Source organism: Thermobia domestica, chromosome 2 (genome assembly GCF_964235325.1).
Source record: "Thermobia domestica chromosome 2, izTheDome1.hap1.1, whole genome shotgun sequence".
NCBI lineage: Eukaryota > Metazoa > Arthropoda > Insecta > Zygentoma > Lepismatidae > Thermobia > Thermobia domestica.
In genome coordinates, this window is record NC_137455.1 from 777,882 (window position 1) to 795,867 (window position 17,986).

Consider the following 17,986-nt stretch of genomic DNA (forward strand, 5'->3'; position numbering starts at 1 on the left):
TGTAATGTAACAATGGATGGAGTACGAACTGTAGCTCAGTGATAAAATGCTCATTTCTAACGTGAGTTTGTGGTGGACAGCATCGTCTCCGTAGGGTTCTCTTAGAATTCCTCCATTCCATTCCACATTCTCATTCTATCCATTAGTTTCATAGCCATTTACTTCAATTAATCATCCTTTTCTTTAGCCTACGGGGCATAGATGTGGGACGTAAAACTGATTTCTTCCCATACGCATGGATAGCGTTAGTAGATTCCATAAATTTTATCATCGCCTGCTTCGTCATCATTCTTCCATTATTACTCGTGTTTCCGGCGTAGTTTATAGACATATCCTGAGGATAATGTTTACAGTGTTTGTTTTTATTGAAGTGAAATGTTGCTTCAGTTGGTTGATGACGTTGTTAAATGTTTCTCTATTTAACAACCATAAACAAAGCAGGAACAACCAAAAAAAGAATTTTTTTTTCTATTTCTCTTTACTCCTTGACAAAAGTGAAAGTATAAAAAAATAAAAGCTACACATTTCTAGACATGAGTTGGATTATTTTTTGTTCATGCGTTGTGTTCTGTTCGTTTTTCCGTGTCGAAAAGATCTGTTCGTACTTTCACTGGAAATATTCGCTTGTCATTTTTTAAAAGAACAAAAATTACACGAACATCTGTTACTTAAGGGCTTTGAATTAACACGTGAAAGTTGCTTCAAGAGACAATTCGAAAGACGGAATCGATTTAGGTTTTCCAGTGCATTGAGAGCAAACAGGCACTGCCACCACAACCTCTCTTTTATTATTTTATGACGCGTTCTTCTTTTGTTGTCGATGGGATTGGAGTTATAACATCCGTGTTATGTTCTGCAACAAATGGCACCGGGTTATATCATAAATTATGTAATGTTATTGAATGCAACGAAAACAGCTGTCTACATTTTGTTTGTTTGGAATTCTGTGTACCTTTTCAATAAAACAAGTACTTACAGTTTAGCATTCCCACCACGGATAGACCATGGAATGACATGCTAATCACTTGACTATTTAGGAAGCCGTTGCTGATGAATGCATTTCTCTGTTTTGTTAATGATGTGAAGTAAGACGGTTCAATAATACCCATTCTATCAGGTGTAAGGACTCCCTGGTTCGAACCCCGGCCACGCTAGTGTGTGGTGGACAACATCATGTACCTGAGTTTTTGGGGGTTCTGTTTCCTCCTACATTCTCATTCCTTCAATATATATATATATATATATATATATATATATATATATATATATATATATATATATATATATATATATAGTCTATGTTTGTGACTTAATTACTGGGGGCGTGGTGGCTCACTGGTAGACCGTTCAACTCCGGTGCTTGGGGTCCCTGGTTCGATCCTTGCTCGCGCCGTGCGGACTTTGTGGTGGACAAACACCGTGCTCATGGGTTTTCTCGGGGTTCTCCCGTTTCCTCCCACTTTCTTCATTCCACCATTTCACTCATCTCTGATCATCACCGTCTCCTTTAGCCTAATCGGCATAACTGTAGGACGTAAAACAAAAAAAGACCTAATTACTCTTGAATCACTCGACCAATCTCGATCAAATTTTCAGCATAGATGAAGTTCGAACCTGGAAAGCTTTTCTTATAGTTTCACTTTGACGGTACAACTTAGGGAAGGGGAGATATATATAAAAATGATCGAAAATGACCGATATTAGTCTCGAAGCCATAGTTTTCGGGGTCGCTGAAATTAACAGTGACACTTCCGATGCCCCTTAAATCCAAATTCAGACCCCATTAGTACTTCGAAGGGGGGATGGTAACGTAAAAATAATTGAAAATGACCGATATTAGTGTCGAATTCATAGTTTTTGGGGTCTCTAAGTTGATTGATGACAGTTTTGGTGCTCTTTATGTCCAAAATGAAACGTATTGTCCCCGTGCGAAGAATAGGCATTCTGCTACTAATTACGAGTATTTCATAGTGTTTCACTTTAATCATCCGTGTCCTGTAGCCTAAAGGGTATTACCATAGCATATAAGAGCATACCAGCTTATTTCGCAGATGTGAGGGACGTTTCCAAAACTAACAATGTTTAATTTTTAAGCAGAATGTTTTTAAGTTTAATTTTACTAACTGCGTCCAAGGTCTTCAAACTATTTTCAGTTTTTAACTACGGATTTATCTTAATTGGAAACTTTTCAGATCTTCACAAAAGAACTTCTTAACCTTTTTGATCCTATGGTCTACAGGAGGTTTAATGCCATTTCAGAGGTTTCTTCAGTTCTGGAAAGAGATAATAACCAATGTACCTAGACCACGTAAAAAAGATGAGTGTGGTAGCAATTTCCATTGCAGTGCTTTAGAAGTTTTTTTTTTTTTTTTTCGTTCGATAAGCAGTATGTGGTATTGCATTATTATCTTATAACACTAATCAGCTTTAGAGATTTCCAAGTTGGTGTTTGGTTAACGTCTGTGGCAAAATGTTAGTTAGAATAATTGCTCCATTTTCTAGGTAATTGACCAAGATTATAGCCTTACTACTTCAGAACATTATAATCACTACCACATCAACGGAAGAAGCAACGTGTTTAAAATAGAAGTCCTTCTGGTTTGACAGTTTTTGGTTTCTGTATTAAAATCGGGTTTCATATTTCTGAGTTATTGTTCGTTATCAGAATAAGTCTCTGTACGAACTAATAGCTCTTGAAATAGATGGCAAGTGTCGTCTATGCAGTTTCTGCTTCGGTCGAAATGGACGGGTTTCTCAACGATCTAAAAATCTTACTTATTCGAAAAAAAAAAATCGTGTTAAAAGTCATGAATCTATTATATACCAATGTGTACAATCGCGAGAGTCATCACGTTAATATTTAAAAACCATGAATATATTTGCATGGAAATTAAATAATATTATTGGACAACAGTCAAACATGTCCCAAATGATCCGGACGAACGTCATAACTGGTTTGTAGGCGGAAGTGTTAGTTATCAGACCTGTATTATTTAGGAACACATTATCCCCAGAACTTTGAAAACACCCCTGGTAGATATTAATTACTCTCTTAGAAGCAGTAATGTAAGAGGTACTGTGTATCAGGTATTATTATCCGAAAGTACGAGATTCATTCTGAAATAAAGATATTGCGAAACTCTTTCTGTTATTGGTACTTACCCTTGGCTACAACTTTTTTTCTCTTGGATATAAATTCTATTATCATACTTTGTTACTGCCATTTAATTTTTAGATTTTCTTAAGTTATAAAATTTAAAATAAAATTAAAGTATGAAGTTTTACATGAGATTAATCAGTTGTACTGTGAAATATTAAAAGTAGTTCATTTCCTTTTGCTGAGAATTTTGTTTTATGTATATCTTTGTAAAATACCTTATATTTTATTATATTTTTTTTCAGGACTTTATACTTGAGCATTATAGCGAAGATGGTAGTCAATACGAAGAAGCAATTTCAGAATTCATGGATATTCGACAGGTACGTTCTTAATATAAGGTGACCAGTCATCACAATTTCCCGGAAATGATTGTCCTATTTCATCATTTCTCTTTATGATGTTCTACCATTAAAAAATCGGTTTCGAATTGCAACCTAACATTTCTGCATAAGGAAGAAGACTGTAAAAGTATTATTTTTGAAATGTATTAAAAGCTAAGTAACCAGAGCTGTACTTACAAAACTAAGCTAGCATAACTAACTAACTAACTAACTCTATGGCCTATGGAACCTGGCGGTTCAATGCCGCGTTCACAAAAGCTCTCCACTGACTTCTATCCTTAGTTAACTGCATCCAGTTTCTACTTTGTATTCCAATTTCTGCGAGATCCATCTTAATATTGTCCTCCCATCTGCGCCTAGGTCTTCCTAATGGTCGTTTTCCGATTGGTCTTCCAGTTAAGACTTTGAAAGCGTTCCTACTTTCTTCCATTCTAGCTACATGATCTGCCCACCTAAGCCTCCTACATTTGATGACCGTAACAATCTTAGGTGAACCGTATAAATTATGTAGTTCCTCGTTACGAAGTTTCTGCCATTTTCCATTTCCGTTCCTCTTGGGTTGGAATATTCGTCTCAGGATCTTGTTCTCAAATTCTTTCAGTCTATGTTCTTCCCTCAGAGTAAGCGACCATGTTTCGCAACCATACAGAACAACAGGCATGATTATAGTTTTGTATATTTTAACTTCAAATTCCTCGACAGAATTCGCGACGACAAGAGATTTTGAACCGAATAGTAACACGAATTCCCTGCTTTTAGTCAACATTTAATTTCTTCGTGAATATGATTTTCGTCTGTTAATATTGATCATAGATATTTGAAACTATCCACTTTATCAAAAGTATTATTTAATATTTTAACGCATCTATAATTTGCTGTATTACGGTCCCGACGCACTTCCATGTATTTAGTTTTCTCTGCATTTACTTCTAAACCCATGTCCCTGCAAGCTAGCATAATATAAATTTAACTTCTAAATTAACTTAACCTTAAGGTAAGCCATACTTACGTGACCCAGCTAACAAATAGATTTTAAAAAAAAAACTATATTTATAGCAATCTCCTTTGTGCAATTCTAAAGTAAAACTAAATTAAGGCTTGTAAGGTCGATTAATAAACACACCTCGTTAAGACATAATCTCAGATAGCACAAAGCACATAGTATACATCGCGGGTGCGTACTGCGTACAGAAACAGTAGGACTTCACATGTACATCTAGATTTATACGGGTGCTTCACCTGTAGGCAACTGTCTGTTCACGTACTCATGTATAGCACGGATCCTGGACACGTACAGAGTACAGTTCTACGTGTGCTACATGTACAAATCTATAGATATCCATATCTTTGCAATGTGCAAGTGTGGTGCACTGACAGCAAGAAATAGCACACGTGCATCCAGTGGCGTACGCGGAATTTCTTCAAGGGGTACAAGGAATCAATTTGATTTCATTTTTAGGACAAGCGTGATATATATATCTTAATATAGGAAATGTTTTAATTTTCCACAACATCTTGGTCAAGGGAGGATAAACTATCGTGTGCCACTATGTGCATCACATGCATCGGCGCAAATCTGTCTTCAACATTGGGGGGGACGGTAAGACCGTTCCTATATATATATAAAGCGATGTTCAAAATATTCATAAATTTGAAAAGCAATGCTGTGAAAGATCAGGGGAGCAGAATTGTCTTCAGTGGCGTATTTAGGGGGCTATCGGGCTGGGCTCAAGCTACCCCCGAAATAAATTTGTTAGTTTTTCGCATCCCACGCACAACATTCTTTCTTACCATTTCTAAAAATGTCATTCACTTTCAATTTTCTTATGCTCTTTGTTCAGAAATAATACTGTATTTGTCAAATTTCATTCCATGTAAGAACCGCGTCCTTTTGTTCTTTCTTTCATCCTTTCTACTTTTCTGTTTCTTTTTCTTGATGTTACTTTCTTTCATTTCGCCTATCATACTTTATCGACCGTTGTCAGTTGTGATTCAAGTCGGCCGTCATCAGTAACACCAAAACTAAGAGGAGTTGATAAGCGAAACTGGTGTTACACACCAACTTGCGCGGATATCAACACGACAGGACTTTGGTTATTATAACAATGGAAAAATTATATCGGTTAGTTATTTTTAAAAGAAGGAAATGTTTGAATTAAAGAAAATCAAAACGGAATAATTAGCCCGGGAAATTAGGATGGCCAAGAAGATGCTTCCTTTTTCTTGTATGAATAGAATAAAGGGTTAGACTCACTCCTAAATTTTTGTATCATATCATATAGGATTTATCGGTCTGCAATTCTTGCCATTATAACTTTAATTTATGCATAAATTAAAATATATGTAATTCTCAATTGCCCACTTCCTTCCTTGTGTTGGGCATAGCACCTCGAAACAAAATCCTAAATACGCCATTGGTTGTCTTCAACATTGGGAGGTGGGCAGATTTGAGGCTTATTCTAGAGAAGGGAGATGAAACTCATATTGCGGTAGATGAACCTGATAAACTGTTTTAGAGTATATTATATATTAGGCGATGTAGATGAAGTAGTAGTACATATCAGTATTCCAAATCACTGCCATGAACACATTCTGAAATCTGAATACATGCGTCTTTATAATTCTAATTAGGCATCCACAAAGATCCACGTTAAAATTGTTTTATAATAATGTAAATAATGACTTCCCCAAAACTATGAAGAAAGAATATCAATTATGTATGAGGCAACAATACCCTCTGAGCAAAATTATGATAATCTCAATAACATTACAGGAATCGTTACAGAAATCTGACGCATGTCATATACTCTTTAGTTAACAGATGTAACCTTAAGATTATGGAGATAAATATTCCAGCAATTGAATTCTTTTCTTTGCTTACGAAGCATCCTCTCTCAAAAGAAAAATTGGGACACGCGGAAATACGTAGGGACAAACCATGGTTCGAACTAGCAGAGAAGAGAAAACAGGCAAAATTACGTTGGCTACAAAATCCGAATCAAATAACTACACAAAATTTCGTAGACATGAGGCGGGAAACTTCTAAAACTTTTAGAACAAAGAAACACGATTTTTTTTAAAGCTAAAATTGAGGAACTTGAAGATAATAGTAAAAATAAAAACATTCGGGACATGTATAAAGGATCAACGAATTTAAGAAAGGCTATCAACCTCGTGCTTATATTAAAGAAAGCTGATGGAACAGTTCTCACTGATACAGATAGCATTTTAAATAGATGGAAAGATTTATTTGATGATTTGCTTAACACGCAGCCAAAAACTAATGTGTGTGGAGAAAAGGAGGTACACACCGCAGAACCGTATATTCCAGAACCCAACCGAATAAAAGTAGAAATCGCTATAAAGAAATTAAAGAATCACAAATCTCCGGGTGTAAACGAAATTCCGGCTGAGTTAATTTTAGCTGGAGGCGAAATATTGTGGAAAAGGATGCACAAACTCATCTTATCTACAACAACGAAGAATTGCCACAAGGCTGGAAAGAATCAATCATTGTTTCAATCCACAAGAAAGGCGACAAAATTGACTGTAATAATTATCGAGGCATCTCTCTTCTGTCAACATCCTATAAAATACTTTCAAACATTCTATTAGCAAGATTGACCCCATACGCAGATGAAATTATTGGAGATTATCGGTGCAGATTTAGAAGAAATCGATCAACTATCGACCAAATATTTACCATTCGCCAAATACTCGAAAAGAAGTTGGAATACAGTAGCCCGGTACATCAACTATTTATTGATTTTAGAAAGGCGCACGACTCGGTTAGGAGAGAAATATTGTACAACGTTCTTACAGAATTTGGAATACCGGAAAAGCTAATTAGATTAATTAAGGCATGTTTAAATGAATCCCAAAGTAAAGTCCGGGTAGGAAAATTTTTGGCCACGAGCTTGGAGATGCGTTGTAGCCATTATTATTCAACTTTGCCCTGGAATATGCTATAAGGAAAATCAAAGATAGCAACCAGGGCCTAGAGCTGAACGGTGTTCACCAGGTTATGCGTACGCTGATGATGTAAATTTAGTAGGGGATGGTATGAGAACAATAGAAAGAAATGCAGAGAAAACTAAATACATAGAAGTTCGTCGGGATCGTAAGACGGCAAATTATGAATGCGTTAAAATATTAAATAATGCTTTTGGTAAAGTGGATACTTTCAAAAATCTAGGATCAATATTAACAGACGAAAATCATATTCACGAAGAAATTAAATATCGACTAAAAACAGGGAATTCGTGTTATTATTCACTTCAAAATTGCTTGTCGTCGCGAATTCTGTCGGGGAATTTGAAGCTTAAAATGTATAAAACGAGAATCGTGCCTGTTGTTCTGTATGGTTTCGAAATATGATAGCTTACTCTGAGGGAAGAACATAGACTGAAAGTATTTGAGAACAAAATCCTCAGACGAATATTCGGATCCAAGAGGAACGAAAATGGAGAATGGCGAAAACTTTATAACGAGGAACCACATAAATTATACGGCTTACCAAACATTGTTAGGGTCATCAAGTCGAGGAGGGTTAGGTGGGCAGGACATATAGCCAGAATGGAAGAAAGTATGTACGCGGTATGTATGTTGGTAAGACCAATCAGAAAACGACCATTAGGAAGACGTAGGCGCAGATGGGAAGACAATATTAAGATGGATCTCGCAAAAATAGGAATGCAAAGTAGAAACTGGATCCAGTTGGCTAAGGATACAATTCAATGGAGAGCTTTTGTGAACGCGGCATTGAACCTCCGGGTTCCATAGACCATAGAGTTGGCTTACGAAGCAAGATGCCTAGGCTGAAACTACATATAGATGAAATGCGCATTTACTGAAAAAATGGGTTCTACTGGCATTGGGTAGTCTATATAGACCCTACTCTTCGTGCTCTAGTGCCTAGGGGAGAGGAGGAGATAAGGTTTCACATCAGGTTACGTCACACACAGTCGCACACCTTCATTTTCATTAAAAATGGAAAAACCAAGAGAAACCAATTTCATCTCACTTTCCTTTGTGGCAGTCTGACACAAATCATCACACTTACCCGCAAAAGCTAGGGATGCGCACGAGACAAGATTTGAGACTGTCTCGACTCGAAAATGTGCCGTAAAATTGATGTCTCGACTCGAAAAATATATATATTTCTATTGGAAGAGCTGTGTCTCGACTCGAATTTTGTCAGGAAAATTCTGTCTCGACTCGACTCGAATGCATCCCTAGCAAAAGCACTTTTTAAGTCAGATTATTGGGGGGGACAGTCCCCCCAGGTTCAAGATTGAGGGGGACATGTCCCCCTCGTCCCCCCGGGATTTGCGCCAGTGATCACATGTACAGATAAGATGCACCAGTTTTGTGCTGTCTGGAAAGGAATATATTTATTTCAGGGGTGTGGTGCTGACTGCCACGGGTGCTGACTGCCACAGCCAATTAATGGTGCTGATTGCCACGACTGGCGCTGATTGCCAATATCAAGGTGCTGACTGCCACGATGGCGTGCTGACTGCCACGAGCCTGAGAGAAAGTTGCTAGACGTAACATTACCGGACGCCAAGAAGCATGAAAGAAACTAGATTATCCTTAGGGTCGTGTTGTTCAGACCAACACCTAACAAAGGTAAACAGGTCTCTGTATTTACACTCATGTCCAAAATTATTGTCTCATTATTTTAAATATGTTGTTCTAGTAATATAATTTGATAACGAAATCGCCGGTATTTTTTATAATGTTAGTATGTGTATAATCGGCAAGACAAGTATGTGGTAAATTTCATGTCAAAAGAGCAGTAAATAAGAACAATAAAACGAAAATAAAATTTTCTTGTCCATTTAGTTCTATTTTATTTTACTCATTATGATTTTCGTTTTTATAATTCTTTTCCTATGAAATTTATCACAAATATAAATTTCCTGATTATACACATAATATAAGTATTAAAAGTACTCTGCAAAATTATCAAATTATATTCTTACAAGAAGACAGTTATAGATATGCGACAATAATTTTGTACATGAGTGTACTTTCAGTTTTGTCAGGGAGCGGTGCGTACAAAATTGGTACGATTTATGTATTCTCACTTGAACTCCCTATGTCAGCATGAACTGTGTATGGCTGTGCAAATTGTTTCGAGCAGCTCTTGAAAGTTCCATCAAAAAAGCACTGCTGGCTGTATCTCACAAGGGAAGTTCAGGAGAAAGCACTCGCCTGCAGATAAACAAAGCATGCCATTTGAAGTCCCAATTCATGCTGATTATAACAAGCTAATAAAATTCCTGTACGGTTGAGAAGGGTTCGAGATATTCAACTTGGAAGTTTATATGAGAAAATGAGGATATACGCATTTATATGCGTTAAGTACAACGTAATTAATAACGAATATTGACATACGAATTGAAAGCTATCGGAGTTACAGAAAAAAAAAAAGTGTTTCGCAATAACTAACGGGTTTCTTAGATACAATTAGTCATTACATTGTTCACAATAATCATAGGTTAGAGATAAAAATTGATCACTGTTGTTTTTCTGTTTTATGAAGAAATGGCACAGGTAAAATACTCCCTCGCACCATGGACATTTTATATGTGCAATTGTGTTGCATCCGTCAAGAGAACAGTTCGCAGAACCAAAGCAAAAAGCAAATTCGACAAGTGATTCAAAAGTTATAGGCCTATAATTTGTTCGTAACCTGCCTTGCAAAACGCAAACTGAAACAATCCAATGTATAGCGGAGATCGGAAGTGATTCGTATGGACACGAATTTTATTTGATTGTTTCGTTGGTACATTATAACGTCCAGGTGAAGAAGATTCATACTATGTATATACAAATCTCCTGCCATAATCTTTAATTGATCGGAATCAAAACACATCAAATGGTTGCACAAATCGTGTGCAATTCTTTGGTATCTTCTCAACCATTAGGTCATTGCCATCCGTCATAAAACTTGTAACAGACAAATTGTCTGTGAATGGACCCCAGTGATCAAGCAATAGCAAGTTCAAACCATCAGGCTTCGCCATGGGTGAGAATACTTAACGCATTGAAACGTGCATCCATTCATTTTCTCATAGAAATTTCCAAGCTGAATATCTCGAACAGTTCTCAACGTACAGAAGTTTTATTACCTGTTGTAATCAGCATGAATGGGTCCTTCAAATGACATGCTTATTTCTCTGCAGGCGAGTGCTTCTCCCAAACTTCCCTTGTCAGCTGGCTTTAGACCATCATATCCATTAAATAATACAATAAAACAATTAATATAAACAATGCAATGTGCAAATTGTACATATAACAGAAAAGACAATCCCTTTATAAACATCCAAAGTGTCGTTCCACTTAGTGAGCAACTTTGTAACTTATAAGATGCCACATAGATTTGCTGTGATGATTAGTAAATTAATCCCTACTAAATTAATTAATAATCATAAATTTAGTATGAGGGATTAATTCCTCTCTTTCCAAATACAGTTTCTCCCAGGCTCGTGGCAATCAGCACGCCGTCGTGGCAGTCAGCACCTTCATATCTGCAATCAGCGACAGTCGTGGCAGTCAGCACCAATAATTGGCTGTGGCAGTCAGCACCCGTGGCAATCAGCACCTATCCTATTTCAGGAACCTACGCGTTTGTATTGCTTTGCTTGTGGCAATCCTTCAGTGACCGTAGATTACAAGAAAAATCTCTAGTACTAGAAAAAGACAAATTTCTTAATTTGAATTATTCCAACCTGAGCTCAAAATTAGAAACGTAATTGAAGAGTAAACAGCTTGAATAAATAGGAATTGAACAGATGATGATACTCGGTTGACTCAATGGAAACTTATTAAAAAATCTTTCTTTTCATAGAGGTTTTCAAAAATGTGCCTTGAGGTATGATAGGTATGAAGCTGTGATAAATGACATTGTTTTAGATAATTGCAATCAGTCTTGTCTATTACTTGCTATTTCGCAGTGAAAGCTGATGATATTATTCACAATCGATTTATATGTGTGAATCTGTTCACAGTTCTTCCATTTAATGTTTTAAATGTAATATTTTAAAACTGAAGAACTATTTTAATGGAGTATTTTCTTCTTTTCCTGCTCAGGCAATGCGAACGCCATTGAGAGATAGCAGCGGCGTTGCTTTACTGTTCGAATATTACAACCAATTGTATTTCGTCGAAAGAAGGTTTTTCCCTCCAGAGAGGAGTCTAGGCATTTACTTCGAGTGGTGAGTACTTCAAAACATTCAACCATAATATTTATGTTTGAGATTACCCATTCAAATCATAGTTCTTACCATTTACAACTTTAGATTAATAGAAATGTTGTAGAAACCAGCAATTAATAATCTTTGCATTTAATAATTATTTAGTGCTAGAATTTTTCTGTTCCAGCATTTGAACTTAGTGCAGTGATGGATGTTTCAAGAATAGGACTTGTTTTCCCACCAGTTTCGATATCTCAAGATTAGGATATAAAACAAAAAAATGTTCTTCGCCTTTACCACATTTAATTCTGTTGTAAGCATAGTTGGAAAAATTAATGAAAATTTTAATGATTTAAAATGACAAATAAGGCTGTGGAAAAATAATTCAGTAACTTAAAAATTATTGTCAGAAAAAGCAACGGTTAAAATTAAAATTAACTTAATTAATAGTTCATTAAAATTAAAATTGACTTAATTATTCATTCACTAAAATTAAAATTGACTTAATTATTGATTCACTAAAATTAAAATTGACTAAATTATTGATTCTCTAAAATTAAAATTGACTAAATTATTGATCCATTAAAATTAAAATTCAAACGACAACTTTCATTACAATATAACAAGGATTGTGTTGAATTGTGAAAATTAACATAAAATTTAATGGACAAAGTTAAGGACATAGAAAATTAATATAGTATTATAAAAAGTTATTCTTTTCAAACTAAAGTGATTATTTATAAAAAACTAAAATTATAATATCATAAAACTTAGAAAAATATCAATGAAAATTATGTATTTTCTAAATGAATTTTTTGTGAATCAGTTACTTTTACTTTTACAAGGGACATTATACGTAGTCTAGATATATAGGGTGAACCTGAAAGATGTGCACAAACTCCGGGAGGTGATTCGCAACATTAAAGAAGACAAAAAAGTCCTTTTCCATGTTATCGAATTCGGCGTCCTGTACGAGTGACAGGGATACCAACTTGGAATCGTAAATCGAATCCTTACAATTGAAACGGAAGGGAAAGATATGCACAAACTGTGGTAAGTGGTTCATGACATCAAAACTAGCTAAATGTGGCTATGAACATCAGCAAAATGGTGCATTAGGCAGTTGTGCAGACAGAGATAGTTTGTGTACATCTTCCTGTTCCGTTCCAATTGTCAGGATTCGAGTTTCGATTCCAAGTTGGCACTCTTGTCACTTGTACACGACGTGGAGTTGGACAATATGCAACAGGACTTTTTGTCTTCTTTTGATGTCACGAATCACCTCCCGGAGTTTGTGCACAACTTTCAAGTTCACCCTGTATATATGCCACGCCTGCAATTACTGTTGTCGCTTTTCAAGTTCTTGAATAAGTCGAAAAGAAAAAGCAAAATATCTATTTTCTATGTTTTTCAGAAAAAGTAACGAATAACTTTTTAATCATTACGAATTTTTTAACGATTATGAATTAAAATTTTACTTACGGAAATATTAATTGATTAAATAAAAAATTAACGAAATGTTTAATTGATTAATTTGATCGTTAATATTTTAACTGTAAATTTATTTATTTATTTATTTATTTATTTATTTATTTATTCGAGCCATTTGTTTGATAGAATTTGACAACCGTATTATATAGATTTATTCCTTTGTGGTATAACGAGTTTTGAGTTTTGTATATGAATATGATTGATGGTTCGTTTAATCATGAGAATATATATATATATATCATTAGATAATAATCATGAGAATATACTTTTGTCGTACAGCAGGTATTAACCTAGAAAATGATTCCGTACAATATAAATAACTAGATCAAGCTGAATTAAATGGTTTGTTAGGTTTCCAAAGATCAATTTTTCTGAGTTTGCGGAGAAGGTAAACTCTTGTACCTAGCTTCCTCAACAAATCATTGACATTTTCATCGCAGGTCTACTTAGAATCCAGTCTTAATACTACAAATTTAAACGTTTCAGATACCTGTGGAGAGTATATTTTTTCCTCATTAAAATCTATTATTGTTGCTTTCGCTGTATTTATCTTGAGTTGATTCCTTTTTACCTATTCTGTAAGTTTAGTTGTCGTATTGTTAAAGATATATTCTTCAGAGCAAGACTTGTTTTGCATTTCAACCAAAATGTTCGTGTCATCAGCAAAAAGGACGCTTTCGTTCGGAACTATATAAGTAGGAAAATCATTACTATATATAAAAGAAAAAAAGTATATAACCTAGAATTGATCCTTCCGGAACTCTGTACTTAGTGTACCTTAATTTATCTCTGACTTGGTTGTTCCTATTTTCACATATTGTATGTGATTAGTTAAATGGGATTGGAACCATGGGTTAGCGTGACCTCTAATGCCATAATTATGCAGTTTATTTAATAGAATTTTGTGATTAACTAGGTCAAAGACCTTAGTGACATTAAAAAAATTCCATATATTTTATTTCTACTTTCTCTTGTTTTATATGTATCACTTAGAAAGCCGCTACGGCATTGTATTCTTCCTAACACCGAATTGACTAATTCGTAAAGACATTGTTGCTTTCCAGAAAGGGTACTAAAAGTTACTACCAGAAGGAGTAAACCACTGTTGTGTGGTACTTAAATGTTTGTACACAATTCTGAACTCTGTATTAGAAATAAATCTAACGTATTACATCATCGAGTGGAGCTTTATTGAAACGAGTGTACATTTACGTGAAAGCCAAAATAGAAAACTTCCACTGTCAGATATAATGTAAACTGTAGAAATCTTGACTCCAATTTCCTTTCCACACTTACATGTACAAAATAATGATATGAAGTGTACAATTGAATGGAGTTTTCAAGTAATTATAAGCAATTTCGTAGAAATGTTAACAGATCTTATCTGATGCTGTGGAAAATCCGCTATCCGTTAAAAAATTAAGTGAGCCACTAGAAAAAATTCTTATCATAACTAAGACTATGACAGGGTTCCCACCGACCTAGAAATTCTGGAAAATCTGAAAAAGTCACGGAATTTGACGAAAAGCTGAAAATCTTAGAAAAGTAAGGGAATTTTGAGTACGGATTTTTACTTCTGAGATCCCACTTTTCTTTTTGCTGTTCCTGACTATTTGGTAGGGAATATTTTATGAAATAAATTAGTTCGTTTTGCAAAACTTCTCTACCTACACACACACACAGACAGTATCGATAACTACATAGATGTATATGTATAAGAGGAGCCCCTGGCCGGGAAAAATAAAGTTAATTTTTTACTTTTTTTGGAGATCTAGAAATTTGTAAATCGTGACGCAGAAAACCTGGAAAAGGCAGGGAATTCTTGCTCACCAAATAAGTGGGAACCCTGTATGAGGAAACTAAAAAAAAAAAAAAAAAAAAAAATGTTGACAGGCATCTCTGCATAGCAATGGGGAACTATAGGTGCTTTTCCTATTGCCTTTCTGTAATAAGTTGCATTGATTTTCATTGCGATATTATATTTGTATAAATTATTCTGAAACTATAGAGAAAGAAGCATTTTGCATTTCCTTTCTTCATGTTGACCTCTCCCTTTCACCAACCAAGTTGTCATTTTCTTTTAAAGAAGGTGAACAGCGAGTGAGTGTTGACATGAAAAAGGAAGCCGCTACCGATTTAATAGTATTTGTTATTAAATGATTATCGGAAAAACTGTTTCTAGCTCATTTATATATTTTTCCTTGGAAAACAGAAAATGATCGAAAACACAATTGTTCTTATAAAACAGTGTTCTGTTTTTTCATATATGCACACATTCGAAAACAGATAAGGGTAAATTCTCATGGAATACGCCCATTGTAATATTATTTATAAGCTGTGTAGAATATTGAGTTGTTTTTCAAGCAGTGAACTATAAACACTAAAGAAACATATTCACATAAATGTCCTTGCGTGAATGTATTTTATTGTTAAATAAATTCATGGTGATTGCTTCAGAGGAGAATCTCGTGGTTAATATAATAGTGAATGGGTACTACAGAAATACCTATGGAGATTGAAGCAAACGATGGAAATATTCAATATGATGTCTAAAAGACATTATGCCTCATAATTTGTTAGGTAGTCGCTAAAACTTGGCATGTCTCAGGGAAGAAATCCAGCATTTGGCTCAAATTCTCAAGGAACTTTTCGGCAGAAACAGTCGTGTGCTCTAATTTAGAAAGCATTCTGTAAAGTAGAAAATTACGCAAACCAAACCATCTTCATTTTTCAGTAGTTTCAGAATTAGGGAAAGATAATTTTCTTTTCTTTTTTTAAAAATTTTTATTTCTATTATCTAATTCTCTTGAGCCCTCATTACCATTCTTCATTAAAAATCCAAGAAAAAAACTTAACTTTTGTAGCGCAAAGGAAGTCGTTCTTTGTCAACAATAAAATTTGTACAGGTAGCAAAAAATTACTGTTACTTATCAGATTGTATCTATTTGGTCTTTTCCTAATGGCAAGACAAGCACTTTTTACACACTCACATACTACTTGCAGTAAAATTAAATATGAAATGTTGTGGAATTTGTAACAATAAAAACTCTGTATAAAATATTAGTGAGACGTTCACATTCAGCATATCTTAGTCATTAATTATGTTATCGTCTGAAAGATAGGTGGAATAAATATGTTTCAATTGTAACACTTAATTAGAAAACGTTCTGTTTTATCGTCATAAAAATAAAAATAATTGCATCTCTTTATTAACCCTTTCCTGGTGCAAATTCTCGTAACCACTCTGTAGCGCACACATGATAATTATAATACCTGTTGCTTCTATACCACTCTGTAGCGCACACATGATAATTATAATACTTGTTGCTTCTATACCACTCTGTAGCGCACACATGATAATTATAATACCTGTTGCTTCTATACCACTCTGTAGCGCACACATGATAATTATAATACCTGTTGCTTCTATACCACTCTGTAGCGCACACATGATAATTATAATACCTGTTGCTTCTATACCACTCTGTAGCGCACACATGATAATTATAATACCTGTTGCTTCTATACCACTCTGTAGCGCACACATGATAATTATAATACCTGTTGCTTCTACACATGCTTAAGGATATTAAAAGATTATGATCTCTTGCAGGTATGACTCCTTGACTGGAGTTCCCAGCTGCCAAAGAACAGTTGCATTCGAGAAGGCGTGCGTTCTCTTTAACATCGGCGCCCTCTATACACAGATTGGGGCGAAACAAGACAGACTGACGAGCAAAGGTCTGGATAACGCGGTGGACAGTTTCCTGCGAGCGGCAGGCACTTTCAAATACATCCATGAGAACTTCACTAATGCACCCAGCATGGATTTGGGACCAGAAATGTTAGAAATGCTAGTCCAGCTGATGTTGGTAAGTTCTCCATTCTACATTTCACAAAAAAAAATCCTAGGAATGTGTTCTAGATTTTTCAACCTGTTAATTTCTATGCGCAACTTTTTTTTTTTTTTTTTTTTAAATGAACAAGTTTTGATTTTACCGAGTTTTTCAAAACATCTCTTGTTTTATGAAAATCATGTTGGGTGATCTATGCTTTTAAGATTTATAAATCACATTTAGTTTGACTAATATTAATTTTAGTATAAGAAGATTATAAATAAAATACTTAGAACGTGGTCCAGTCTTAGGATTCACAGTTAAAAAAATCTTTTCCTATGCGATAAGAACTATTAGGAAAAAATGTGTCTTGCAACAGCTAGAATCTTGCATTTTATGCAGTATAAAAATATGGTACCATATTTTGGCGTTATAGAAGGAATAATAAGGCTGTATTTAAAGTAAAACAAAAAAGTATGTATGTAAACTATGTATGCAATTTGAGAAACCCTATATCATCATGATCTAAGAATGCAATGAAATTGAATTGAGGGGATTAGAGTAAGAAGGTGGTATATACGTTTCTTATGCAGAGAAAACTAAATACATGGAAGTTCGCCGGGATCGTAATACTGCAAATTATGGACGCATCAAAATATCGAATAATCCTTTAGAGAAAGTGGATACTTTTAAATATCTAGGATCGATATTGATAGGCGAAAACCATATTTACGAGGAAATAAAATGTCAATTGAAAACAGGAAATTCGTGTTCAAAATCTCTTGTCTTCGCTAATTCCGTCGAGGAATTTGAAGCTTAAAATATATCAAACGAAAATCATGCCTGTTGTTCTGTATGGTTGCGAAACATGGTCACTTACTTTGAGACGAGAATGAAGATTGAAGGCATTTGAGAATAGAATCTTGAGGCGAATATTCGGATCCAAGAGGAATT

At 34.9% G+C, this 17,986-nt stretch overlaps 1 protein-coding gene across 6 annotated transcripts in view; it reads left to right on the forward strand.

Annotated features, from left to right (window-relative positions):
* Positions 1 to 17,986, forward strand: part of Rhp (GTP-Rho-binding protein rhophilin) — a 390,041-nt gene that overhangs the window by 351,235 nt on the left and 20,820 nt on the right. For all 6 annotated transcript variants that reach the window (XM_081738078.1, XM_081738089.1, XM_081738074.1 and 3 more), the window contains exons 5-7: positions 3,403 to 3,480; positions 11,602 to 11,726; positions 16,810 to 17,068. In XM_081738078.1, coding sequence (XP_081594204.1) covers positions 3,403 to 3,480; positions 11,602 to 11,726; positions 16,810 to 17,068 — 462 coding nt within the window. The remainder of the gene's footprint in view (positions 1 to 3,402; positions 3,481 to 11,601; positions 11,727 to 16,809; positions 17,069 to 17,986) is intronic.